This window comes from Macaca thibetana, chromosome 4, assembly GCF_024542745.1.
Source record: "Macaca thibetana thibetana isolate TM-01 chromosome 4, ASM2454274v1, whole genome shotgun sequence".
Taxonomy (NCBI): Eukaryota; Metazoa; Chordata; class Mammalia; order Primates; family Cercopithecidae; genus Macaca; species Macaca thibetana.
Window position 1 is genome coordinate 56,270,801 of NC_065581.1, and position 12,942 is coordinate 56,283,742.

General features: G+C 35.8%; 1 protein-coding gene across 2 annotated transcripts in view; it reads right to left on the minus strand.

Moving 5' to 3' along the window:
• The window catches only part of HMGCLL1 (3-hydroxymethyl-3-methylglutaryl-CoA lyase like 1), a 145,445-nt gene extending 132,710 nt beyond the window's left edge, over nucleotides 1-12,735 (minus strand). Inside the window, exons 1-2 of one of the 2 annotated variants that reach the window (XM_050786160.1) lie at nucleotides 12,476-12,680; nucleotides 10,624-10,713 (exon numbers count right to left, since the gene is read on the minus strand). In XM_050786160.1, coding sequence (XP_050642117.1) covers nucleotides 10,624-10,713; nucleotides 12,476-12,583 — 198 coding nt within the window. In that variant the 5' untranslated portion in view covers nucleotides 12,584-12,680. Of the gene's footprint in view, nucleotides 1-10,623; nucleotides 10,714-12,475 lie in introns of both variants that reach the window. The other variant, XM_050786159.1, reaches the window with a different exon arrangement.
• Between the last annotated feature and the right edge of the window lie 207 nt (nucleotides 12,736-12,942).

The window sequence follows — 12,942 nt, forward strand, 5'->3', positions numbered from 1 at the left end:
CAGTAGCCAAGAAAAGAAACAAATAGGCTTTTAAATTTTCTAAAAATGCCACCAGTATTTAAAAGTAGGCATTATAGTCTAATATGAAAAATCATAAATAAGAACTAAAGCTACTAATTTTACTACTCAAAGATATATTTGATGTAATTAAATGCATATTTTGCCAATCAGAAAGGCAGTTAATTTGGCTAAAATCACCTGAAGTTTAATACCAGAAATGTTGGCCATATTTACTTCCATAAACATTTAAAGAAGACCTAAGTGTTAATGTCCTTGGGATAACAGAAAACTAAATAAAATATAGCCACACCCCTTAAACAGACCTCAACATAGCAGTGCAAATATTATACGTTTAATAAAGAGATATTTCATTCTATTCAACTATATTGTAAAGGGACTATGAAGAAAACAAGGACGGGTATCCTAAGTACTATGAAAGTACTGAGGTTGGACCCTGGGAGAGGTGAAGGATACAAAAGAAATACAGTCTCAATATTTTTAAAAAATGAGTGAACCTCCAAGCTCATCAAATTTGAAAGAAAAGATATAAAACAATTTATAAGATTGTAGGGTAGGCCGGGCGCGGTGGCTCAAGCCTGTAATCCCAGCACTTTGGGAGGCCCAGACGGGCAGATCACGAGGTCAGGAGATCCAGACCATCCTGGCCTACACGGTGAAACCCCGTCTCTACTAAAAAATACAAAAACTAGCCGGGCGAGGTGGCGGGAGCCTGTAGTCCCAGCTACTTGGGAGGCTGAGGCAGGAGAATGGGGTAAACCCGGGAGGCGGAGCTTGTAGTGAGCTGAGATCCGGCCACTGCACTCCAGCCTGGGCGACAGAGCGAGACTCCGTCTCAAAAAAAAAAAGAAAAAGATTGTGGGGTCTTAAAATTATTTTTTGTAAAGTGATAGATTAGATAGATGGATGAATACAGATAATAGTTACAGATTTATACGTATTCTATACACATAAACACACACACACACACACAACTAAATGAATAACTCCCATGATTTTGCTCTGTTAATTCCACCAAAATCATCAACCATCTTGCTCTGAATAGAAATGCCTTCTATCTATCTGAATCCCACCTGACCCTCACATCCACCTTCACCACAAAGATTACTATTGTTATCACTAATTGAATTAAGCTGAATTAAAACAAGTTTATAGGCTTGTGTTTTTAAATGAATTGCAAGAAACAATTGCAAGGAAAAAAATAAACGTGATGTAAATAAACAGCAGAATGGAAAAATTAGCTTTCAAAGGAACACAGCAATGAAGAATGAAAATGTGGCCTGCGCCATGCCCTTGAGATAGAAAACTCCAGGGGTCCTCTTTCTCATAACACTTTGCCCCTCCTCTTCCACAGTGATACTTACAGTCCTGCTAGCATTGAAGTGCCAGAACCCAGCTCTTCTCTCTCAACCAGGGAAGTAAACCTCAGTTCCCTATACTAAAATGTTTTGGAACTCACAGCTCTGGTCCCTTCATTATCGTTTAGAAACCATAGCTTTTGTTTGTTTGTTTGTTTGTTTATTTATTTTTCAGAGAGTTTTTCTAATTATTACTTGGCAGTCATATAAACTACATGGTGGAAGAAACATTTAAAAATATAAACCTCCATGAATCTAAATAATTCTAAAAATCATCTTCACATAAAATTCTTTTTATGGTCTGATTTTGGAATGAATGTTTTGGGAACAAGATTCACTAATCGGTATTATTTTCTATAAGAAAAAATGTAAAAATTGGCTTGTAAATATGGCTACAGCTGAGAGGTGAAATTAAGGACACCTGAGTTTTCATTTAGGACTAAATTGTGATCACTTAGGAAAAGGAAGATTGTCCAAAAGGGAAGCTGGCAACCTTCTGGCAATTTAAAGATAATTTCCTGCTTGCTGAATGATAATGAATGATTAGTCTCCACCCTGTTGAAAAATAATCCAAAGTTCAGAAATGGTCTCATTTAAATATCCCTATGTAATTGTTCACGAACGATAATAAAATCAAACATCTGTAAGCACAGGAAGATAATCTTGATGCCTGAGGAAGGTAAGTATATTAATAAATAGTACAAATTCTGTTTAAAGGCATTCAAGTTTACTTATTATTATTTTTTATTTTTTTATTTTATTTTATTTTTTTTTTTTTTGAGACGGAGTCTCACTCTGTAGCCCAGGCTGGAGTGCAGTGGCCGGATCTCAGCTCACTGCAAGCTCCGCCTCCCGGGTTCACGCCATTCTCCGGCCTCAGCCTCCCAAGTAGCTGGGACTACAGGCGCCCGCCACCTCGCCCGGCTAGTTTTTTTGTATTTCTTAGTAGAGACGGGGTTTCACCGTGTTAGCCAGGATGGTCTCGATCTCCTGACCTCGTGATCCACCCGTCTCGGCCTCCCAAAGTGCTGGGATTACAGGCTTCAGCCACCGTGCCCGGCCAAGTTTACTTATATTTTAACTGCAGTTTCAAACAAACAAAATATTTCAGGGCTTATACTGGGCTCACCTAGGCTGCTAATTTGCAACTCCTACGTAGACTAACAATACACAGTCAGAACAGTGGTAGGAAACCGGGATTCTAAACTTTGTTTGCATTATTAGGGCTTTAAGCAGGCTGGACAATCCCTTTCAAATATGAATTTCTATAAAAATGATAGCCTCCAATATACAATTTTGCTTTGTATCTTTTAAAAAAACATGGGTCATATGAGAGTGACCCATGAAGTTACGGGTTTACACAGTCTAGCCCCTTGATTAGGGAAAGTAAAATGAAACACACACACACACACACAAACACACAAAGCTAAACTTGGAAGGGGATAGACACGGAAAGAAGAAAGGGTCAGGGAAAGTTACAGCACAGAGTGAATAAGCATAAAGAAAGCCAGAAGACTTGGAGGAGCTCACAGCTAATGAAAAAAACAAGAACATAGAGTAGGGGGAGGGAAGGATGTGAAAGCCAGCTGGAAGCTGAGAAAGCAAGGAATACAGGAGCCAACAGAAATCCAAGGACAGAACGTATTGAAGATTGAAGGGAACAGGAAATTTATTGGAAACCCAGTTGTTTTTCCTTTTGTATCCAATGCAATTCTATTCCAGGCAGAACTCTAGTCTCAACCTCAAAAAGGATAGAAGGGAAGTCAAAACTCATAGCAGTCTTTTTTCATGGGTAGGAGCCAGGAGCTCTGGAAAGACAGATTAGAGGAAACATGACCCTTGACAGCAGATATAGGGGTAGAGGAATAGCAGCACCATCCAACACAGTGTTTACTAAAATTGGGTTAAGTAGAAGTAAAGATAATTGGGCTCCAACTCAGAGCTACTGAATCAAAATTTCCTCTATATTTAATAAACACTTTAGGTGACTGTTATCACAAGAAAAGTTTAGGAAGCACTGGTATCACGGTAAAAATTGCAGGCTTTAGAATTAGAACTGCCTGAGGTTAAATCCTAGCTCTGCAGTTTATTAGCTGTTGATCATAGGCACATTTTTTTTTTAACCTTTCTGAACCACAGTTACTAAATCTGTAAAAAGGATTATTGTAAGGATTAAATGAGTTATTGGATGTAAACAGGTAGTGCCAGGTTCATATTGAGCATTCAGTAGTGGTAGCTGTATAGCTACAAAAATCCTTATAATAAGTGACTCATACTAAATAACATATGTGACTTGATTAAAAATAAAGAATAAGGAGGGTATAAACTGGGTATATCTCTTATGAAACACCAAGGAACACACAGAGACCAAGACACACTGCCCTGGGATTCTGGCCTTGTTCTCAGCATGCACTAGCCAGCCATTTCCCTTCAGGAATCAAAATGTGAACAGCCTTAAGCTTTCCTTCAAAAGTGCATGTAAGTCAAGTCAAATTAAAGGTGGCTTTAAAAGCTAGATTCTTTGTGTTTCAGAGATAAGGACTCTCTTAAAATGCAGTAAACCCAGGACTTGGCCGAGGATGAGATACCCAAAAAGACTCACAGCTACCTCAAGACTACCAAGATTTACTCACTTGATAAGTCACCTTATTTTACAGTCCAGCTTTTTTTACTCATTTCCCAATATATTATTCCCAAGAATCGTCTACTCCTTCTGTAGAACCCTGCACAGTCTCTGACTTTCCTGTTATAGTAAGATTCAAGTCTTCTTTATTTTTCCAGCTGTAAACTCAGCTTCATACTTAAAAAGTTCTACCACATTCGCAGTCTCTTTACTGAACAGTCCTATTATCTCCTAGTCTTAAATGAGGTCTCAATTACCCTCGAGGATAAGGCACCTCTCCTGTAACCCTTTCAAGGAGAGACTGCTTAGTCTCCTGTTCTTTGCTTAGTGACTAGAATTAAAGAAGGCATCTTTAATTTCTATTACTTCTTGAAGACTCCCACTTCTTTTTACTAATGTAAAAGGCCGTGCTTTTGGAATCCATGTGATTTGGCCATATAGTCTTTATCCCTGCTTGATGATTGGTATCCTTCATATATCAAGGCCATTAGAACTTCTTTCACCATCATTCCCTTCATCCCAAATCCTGACACCATTCTGCAGTGTATTCAATGTCCTGGTGGACCTTCCATCCAATATTTGGTTTTCAGTGAAATTCATCAGACTTTTACTCCATTCTGACCATAATCTATATGGTCATAAAAGGGGCATATTATTGCTTGTGGCAGCTCACCTATTAAGTCTGTGACTACAAATACTGCATTAGTCCATTTTCATGCTGCTGATAAAGACATATCTGACACTAGCTAAATTAGAAATAAAAAGAGATTTAATGGATTCACAGTTCCATGTGGCTAGGGAGGCCTCACAATCATGGTGGAAGGTGAAAGGGACATCTTACATGGTGGCAGGCAAGAGAAAATGAAAGCCAAGTGAAAGGGGAAACCCATTATAAAGCCATCAGATCTCATGAGACTTATTCACTACCACGAGAACAGTATGGGAGGAACACCCCCATGATTCAATTATCTCCCACCAAGTCCCTCCCACAACATGTGGGAATCATGGGAGCTACAACTCAAGATGAGATTTGGGTAGGGGACACAGCCAAACCATATCAAATACCTATCCTTTTAACTTTCTAACTTTATTGTGCTCATGATTCAATCTTTAACCTCAAGTAAAAATTACAAGTCTTTGGAACTCCCTGCCTTCACCTCAACTATTAGAAGCTTTACATCAACAAAAAGAATCATGGTAATACGCCTGGTACATGTTATTTGAAGAATCATGGTGTAATAATGAAACAATCTTTTTCTCAAGATAAGTGAATTCATTCTTTAAAATATATATTTTGCTCTAAAAAATAGTATTGATTTAACTGTAAAATAAGAAAGCTGAAAAGGCATAAACAACCTTAAAAATAGGAAATGTAAAATAGTGAGTGAGCCTGATAGATATGGCAGAAAGTAGGATAAACATAATAGTCAGATCAAACATGATTAAAATTAAATTCATCTAATGAAAGCTAGAGAGTAATCATATAAGCAGCTTATAAGACATACATTTAAAGCAAAACAATAGAGAAATGGATATGTATAGTCTTAAAGCACTTATTTTTTAAAAAGACTAAAATCAAGTGAGCTAAATGTTTAAAGAAAATTAAAATATTAGTCTAAAAAAAGTAGAGAATAATTTAAAAAAAAAAGAAATCAGTTGCTAGCACATCATCCATATGCATAAACAGATACAAACATATACAAACAGTCAAGAGGATAAACAAGCCTACAAGATGCTTCTGAGTAAAGTGATAAACTGTAGGAAGACTTATAGAGAGAGAAAGAGAAAGAGAATGTACCCAAATCAGAAAGAGACAATGCAAAAGATTCAAAAGAAAGGTAAATAATAACAAGAAAATATTTTTACCAACTTTATGCTAATAAAATGAAAAGATTTAATATACATGTATGTCAACAGAGATAAAATATTATAAAGGAACTACTTTAACAAATTTTATTAAACTATTTTATTAAACTATCAAAATTTTATTAAAGTACATTACACATAAAGAGGGAGTAAGTAGTACCTTGTTCTTCAAAGAGCAGATACTAAAATTGGGCATAATATTACTTTTAACATTATTTAAAATATGTATTCATTACCTTTATAACTTGTTCATCATACTAAAAACCATTTGGAATAGTCATTTTTTCCATACAATATTTTTCATGAGGCAGATAATCTTTTTATTCTTTCTCTGGAATTCAAATTGGTAATCTAAATAGCATGTATGCTAGTTGGAATATAACAAGTTCAAGTGGTATGGTAAATGAATATATTTTTACAAATTAAACTAAATTGCACAATTGGTATTTTTAAATTTAATTTCCTTATTATATAATCTTTCAATAATGGCTGACTAGCTTGTTCACAACAAGCCTCTCACTGACAACAACTATATTAGTTGGATAAAATATTAATGAAAAACAATCATTTAATAGTCTCAGAAATTTGGTTAATGAGTATTTCAGCAACCAATATACTATGCAGGAGAAAAAAATAAAATGGTGAGCCCAACAGTCAGCATAACTTTTCTTTTGGAAGCATTTGCCAATTCTGTTTGAGCCACTGAGAAGCTGAGAGCATTAGATTCTCCAGGAGCCTTGCAAGGCTAGAGTGGAAATAGTTTGAATTCAGGTCTCAGCAAGGAGAAGCAACCCTGGTAAACATTTTAGGTTTTAGTTAGGACCCCTGAATGACTGCAGAATACAAAAAGTAAGGAGGAAGAGAAAAAAGTCAAGCCCTCACAAGTAAAGTAGGCTAAACCTCCTATCAGGTAAGCACTTGATTAGCTTAAAATAAGTTATCTCTACGCTTATTGTTTGACAACGCCAAAGAGAAGTCCCACCTGGGGACAGTATTATTCAGAGTCTCAAATTATGTCTATAATTATTTTCATACCAGGTGTCTAACATATTATTTAAATTTTGTAGGTATACCAGGAAGGAAAATACATAAAACAGACTAATTGGAGATCTGGGTACTGGAGTTGTCAGACATGGGATCTAAAATAATTCTAATAAATATTCAAGAATTTATAATACAATAGAGAATTGTGGCAGAGAACTAAAGCCTATCTTTTGGAAATCATAGAAATGCTTTAACTCAAAATATAATAACTGAAATTAACTCAATAAATAAGATTAACAGCAAATTAAATGAAGCTGAAGAAGAAATTAGTGAAATGGAATATAAATGAGAAGAAAATATTCAGATTGAATATGGAGAAAAAAGAAAGAATGAAAAAATGAATTTAAGAAATAAATAAGGCTCAGAGAAAGTTCTAATATTCTTCAAATTGTAGGCCTAACTGGAGAGGATTTAAAAGGAAACAAGAAACAGAAACAACATTTGAAGCAAAAATGGTTGAAAAGCTTCCAAAACGTGAAACCCAACAAACATCAACTGATAGATCCAAGAAATGTTGCACATCATTACCCAGATGAATACAAAAGAAAGTATGCGTAGACATGCCATAGTCACACTATTAGAAACCAAACACAAAGAGAAAAGAATGAAAGATAAATTATCATCAAAGGACCAAAAATAAGACAAATAGCTGATTTTATTGTATCTGGCTTCCACTGTATCTGTTGAGAAATCTGCATTTTGCACTGCTATCATGTCTTTTAATTTTTTAGATAAAACTTACATTTATAGTAAATATTCATTTTTATTTATAAACATTATGTATGTGTATATATATACATTAGTGTACGTGTGTATGTAATTTCAAGCAAAGAAAAACTGAAAAAAATAAATATTAGTACTTTTTTTACTAAAGAAAATATTGAAACAAATACTTCTGGTTGAAGGGAAGTAATCTGAGGAAAAAATGGAGATGAAGAAAGGAGAAAAGAGAAAATATGTGCATAAATATAAATGGATATTGACTGTATACATATGTATTGTAAATATAACATATAGATAATATATGAAAACAAAAACATAAAAGGCCTAAGACAGAAAATGAAGTTAAAGAGTCATATTTGTATTTTTAGTAAGTTGTAGTAGTACTAATATATTATTTTAATAAGCCATGTTGTATGTTGATATATTATAGACAGCAATTAAGAGTATAGTAAAAAAAAATGTATATCACTAACACATCAATTCAGGAGAAAAATGAGAAATTAAAATGCAACATGATTTCAAAAGAAGCTGGAAAAGAATAAAAAATGGTAAGGAGACAAAGAATACATGAGACAAATAGAAAACAGTATGATGGCAGTTTGGTCCCTGTCTGAAAATTCCTCCTCAATCATCCTAAGATATTTAGTAAATGTACTAACAACTACATAGTTGCAAGCTAAAAGTATAGAGTTACATTATCATCTGATTGCATTTAAGCAGAAATATAATATACATTTAAATTCCAGAGACCCTTTAGCACCAAATAACTACATTGAATCATAATTTTTGCTGACAGCAAATTTAACATAAAGGATCAGAATCGAATGTAAAATAACTATAAATTTAATCTCACATAATCTACCATTTTATTTTAGAAATATAGTAGGTTTGAAACATTGTTTATATTAGAATTTAGGTCCTTGGAAATTTTACTTTTGCAAAAGGGCATCAATATGTGAAGAGATTTAGTTATTGCTTAAGGAACACTTGAAAATCAAAGGGGGATCGCTTCACTAGGAACCTTAAATTTAATCAAAACTTTAAAACATACCAATTAAGCCAGTTTCGTTATACTCTTTTTAACAGAGACAACTACAGAAAATAAAACGTGTCCTAAGAGATAGCTTGAATTATGGAATGAGCAATTTTAACCTCTTGGTCTATTAAGGGAATTTTCTGCAAAACCATTTTCATTAGCAAAAACAGAGACCCAAATAATTTAATTAGTGGACCTGTGATAGAATAAGCCTTTCATTCGTATTTACTCTCTTTACATTTGATAGTATTGTTAAACTTCCAATGTGTATATGTTTATATATGCATACACATAATATTTAATTTAATTATAATAATTCATCAGGTATATACTATCTCTAAAATGTAAGCTGAAAAATGAAGGTCTGGCCATGCTGTTGCACACAAAAAACCATGGAATAAGCTGGTAGCAGAAAAATATCAAGGTTTTCAATCTTCTATTGCATACACAGAATTATTTCAAAATACAGAATTTTCTGTCTGTTCTAATTGCAAATTATTTCGTATCACAGGAGTTAGGTTTATTCATGATTCTCTCTGCCAGATGCAACAATAGAGAATTAGTTAAGCTCTCCGCTGTCTTGACAGCCTCCAGAAACCATTTTTACCTCATCTCTCCATTAAACTACTAACAAAAAGGTAAGAGAAAAACAGTAATAATATTCACCAATTGGTGCTAAGACCAAACCCTATTTATACCATGTCCTCATTCTCACTGATTTTCTATTCACTTAGCAAATATATATCATGATGCTACAGTGTGCCAATCATTTTGATGGACCTTGAACAAATGCTAAGAAGAAGTTCATGGTCTTCATAGGTTGGTGATGCTTATGGCCTATAAGGGAAAACACGAATTCATTTGTTCATTCGACAAGCATCACTGGCCATCAAAAATTAGCCAGACATTCTGATAAGTGTTGAGAATCCTGTGGTGAATTGCTTCCTTACTTTTACTGTGCTTAATATCTACAAAGTAATTAAATATCAAGTAATCATGAAAATAAATATATAATGTATATTATCTATAATAAATAGGTTACTATGCAATAGAAGTCTAACAAAAGCTGCTGGCATTGAGAGTCTGGGAGAGATTTCACGAGAAGGTAACATGCAAGTTGAGGGCAGAAGATTAATTAGAAGTTAATTTGTTGAAAATAATATTCCTAGCAGAGAGGAAAGTAAGGAAACACTGTGGTTCCAGAGAGAACACAATTTATTAGAGAACTCAAGGCCACTGTGGCTAAAGTGGCAAGAATAAAAAAGAATAACTTAAGATGATGTTACTGAGAGATGCAATGAAAAGATCATTTGAGGTTTAGAAAACCCATTAAAAGTTTTGGTGTCCATTCTTAAAAGCAATGGAAATTCATAGATGGTTTTGAAACATGGAAATAGTATTATTTTACTTGAAATAGGGAACATTTTCCAACTAGCTATATAGACAATGGATTGAAGAGGGATTCCTGGAAAGTAAGAAGACTACTGCAACAGTTCAGTCATACATATGAGAGATAATGCCATTTTAAAATTGATTGGTGCAGTGAAGTTAGAAAAATATATTTGAAAGAAATTCAGTGAGTAAAATTGCAGGACTCAGTGATAATTTGGGTGTGAGGGAAATGAAGGAAGATAGCTTCTGGTGTATGGCTCATAGAACTGAATGAATTATAATGGCATTCCCTGCAATAGGAAATATTGGAGAAAGTCCAGTGTTGGAAGGAGTAGAACATTAATAAAATTTTGAAAATTTTGAGTTTGAGTTGCTTTTGAGATACTCAAGCGATGATGTCAAATGAGCAGCTGAACATCTGGACTGGAATTCAAGAGAAACACAGGAATGTAAGTCTAGAAAACAAATGGTACACAAACAGCAACCAAATCTGTGAGTGTAGATTGTCGCTCACACTCACACTAGGAAGAGTGTAAATAGTGATGGGGCATCTGGATATTTACCCAGTGGATAGAAGCCACCGAGCCTGCCAAGGAGACTGAGAATCCAGAGACATAGGGCTGAAAGCAGTGAAGGTTTATTAGAACAGAAATCTAGGAAGATAAATTTCAAAAAGTCAAGTGTCAGATGTCAGTGCTGCTGTGAGTTCAAATAGGATGAGATAGAAAAAATTACAATTCAACAGTATTGGAACTAAAACAGAATTATTTTTAAAAATTCCTGATAACACGAAAAGAAGCATAACTCTGGAGGGAGCAAACAGCTGAACCAAAAATAGATATATTTTTAAATCTGTACTTGAGTGACAAATACGAGTTTTCTAGGCAAAGCAGTTGGTGACTAAAAAGGTAATATATAGAGAAGGCTAATATTTCTTCAGAAAGGGCCAAAAAAGTCATTAAGCTGATGAATGTTCCAAAATTTTATTTCTCGGGAATCCTAGTCATTTTCATTTAATCTGCTTCCATATCTTCATAGGGCAAAAGAGACATCCTTCCCTGCAGCCAATCTTCTATCATTGTCCATAAAACCCACAAAACGTGTACATCAGAAAATAAAGAGGGAGAGAAAAATAAAATATTCACTCAAAAAGAAAAGTCATATAAAGTCTCAGACTTAGGAAATATAAGTTAATGGTTCCTGATTAAATAACAGACTGAATTTAAAAAGTCAAGAACATGAAGATAAAATTACATCAGGAAGGTCAAAATAGAACGTAGGAAAATTAAATAGACATGTTAATATGGGGGAAGACAAAGGATAACTTTCACCTCTACCACTGTCATCAACAGGTTTTGAGTTAGATGACCATGGCCATCTTTTAAGTAACGAGAAATAAAATATCTTCTAAAGACTGAATTCCAATTTGTAGAGATAAGATTGCAATTTCACATATGATACACCAAACTGAGAATACATAATAGAAAATGAGTATCTTACATTAGAATAGTTGGTTTAAATCCACATGGTACAATTATGCTTACTGACTAAAATATTACAATAACAGAATTTATTTTGTTCACTAGTCAAATCAGAAATAATCTTGCATCCAGCACCTGTAATTCAACAAGAAGTCCCCACACTGCCCCTCCTTTATTCCATGTTTCAACATTTTCATAACGATTATCAGTTATTTAATATTTTGTGGAACTTTAGATTTTCAGCTTTTTTAAGGAAAAAGTTAATTTCTTTATACACCTTTTCTTTATTTATCTGACACTGGTTGAGAGTGCATTAAATCATAAGTATATGAATAATATTAAGTTGCCTATTGTCTTAACATGGCCTTTCAGGAACAACGTGGGAATAAATTTTAGTCTGAAAGTGCTGTTATTTACGCTTTCTTTCAAGTTTGTTGAAGCACAGATACATTCGGGATAATTAATGCTCTTGATGGACTATTTCAACCTACTGTGTCTTCTTAACCTTCTACCGGTTTCATTCCTTTTCTGCCTCACATTGTGACAAATTTGTCCTCTTTGTTACACAGTACAAGGAGTACTGAGAATAAGGGCAGTACCCTTGAAGGAATACCTGTGAATACAAATTGTATTACGTAATGCATCCCTTTCCAGGAAAACACAGAGAAGGAATTCTTTCCTTTAGGCGACCAGCAAATGGTCACAGGCAGGGATTTTGCTGGGTCTGATCTGTAGAGGCGGGTCGATATATTCACCGAAGAGAGATAATGGGAAACCGTTTAAGGGGTGCGGCCTAACACGACAGAACTGCTGCGGAAAGGGTCCTGGGGTGAGGAGGTGACATAAAGGGAGGAGAGCACCAAGAGGATGCAGGGAGAGAGGCTGGCTGTCAGTGCGCATGAGGGTAGGGACACCCTGGGCCGCGAGGTGGTACCTGCGCGGGGTCGAGCGCCCCTGCCACTGAATCCCCGATCCAGAGATGCTCCCGGAGAAGCTGTTGGTAGCTGAGGCAGTGCTTCACCGCGGATGGCACATTCCCCATGGCGGAGCCTGGGGCGGCAGTCGGGAGGGGAGTGAGACTGGAGGAGGATGAGGGGCTGGCACCGCGCTGGGAAACTACGCCAGCTCGGGAGCGCGCACCTCCTGTGCACTGGCTGTGAGGACCAGCGCTGTTCCGCGCACTGCGGCGGCGCCGAGAGGGCGGGTAGCAGGGCGTGGCAGGTGGCCGCGCCCGGGGCAGCGGGTGCGCGGGGCACCTGCGGGAATCGACAGAAATACCGGACTCCTGAACAGGAGAGAAAGGAGCTGAGCCAGAGGATGTTCAGGGTTGGCTCATTTTCTGCACGACACTGAGCGCCCAGGGCTGACTGTATCTTCACATGCCCACCTACTTCTCACCTG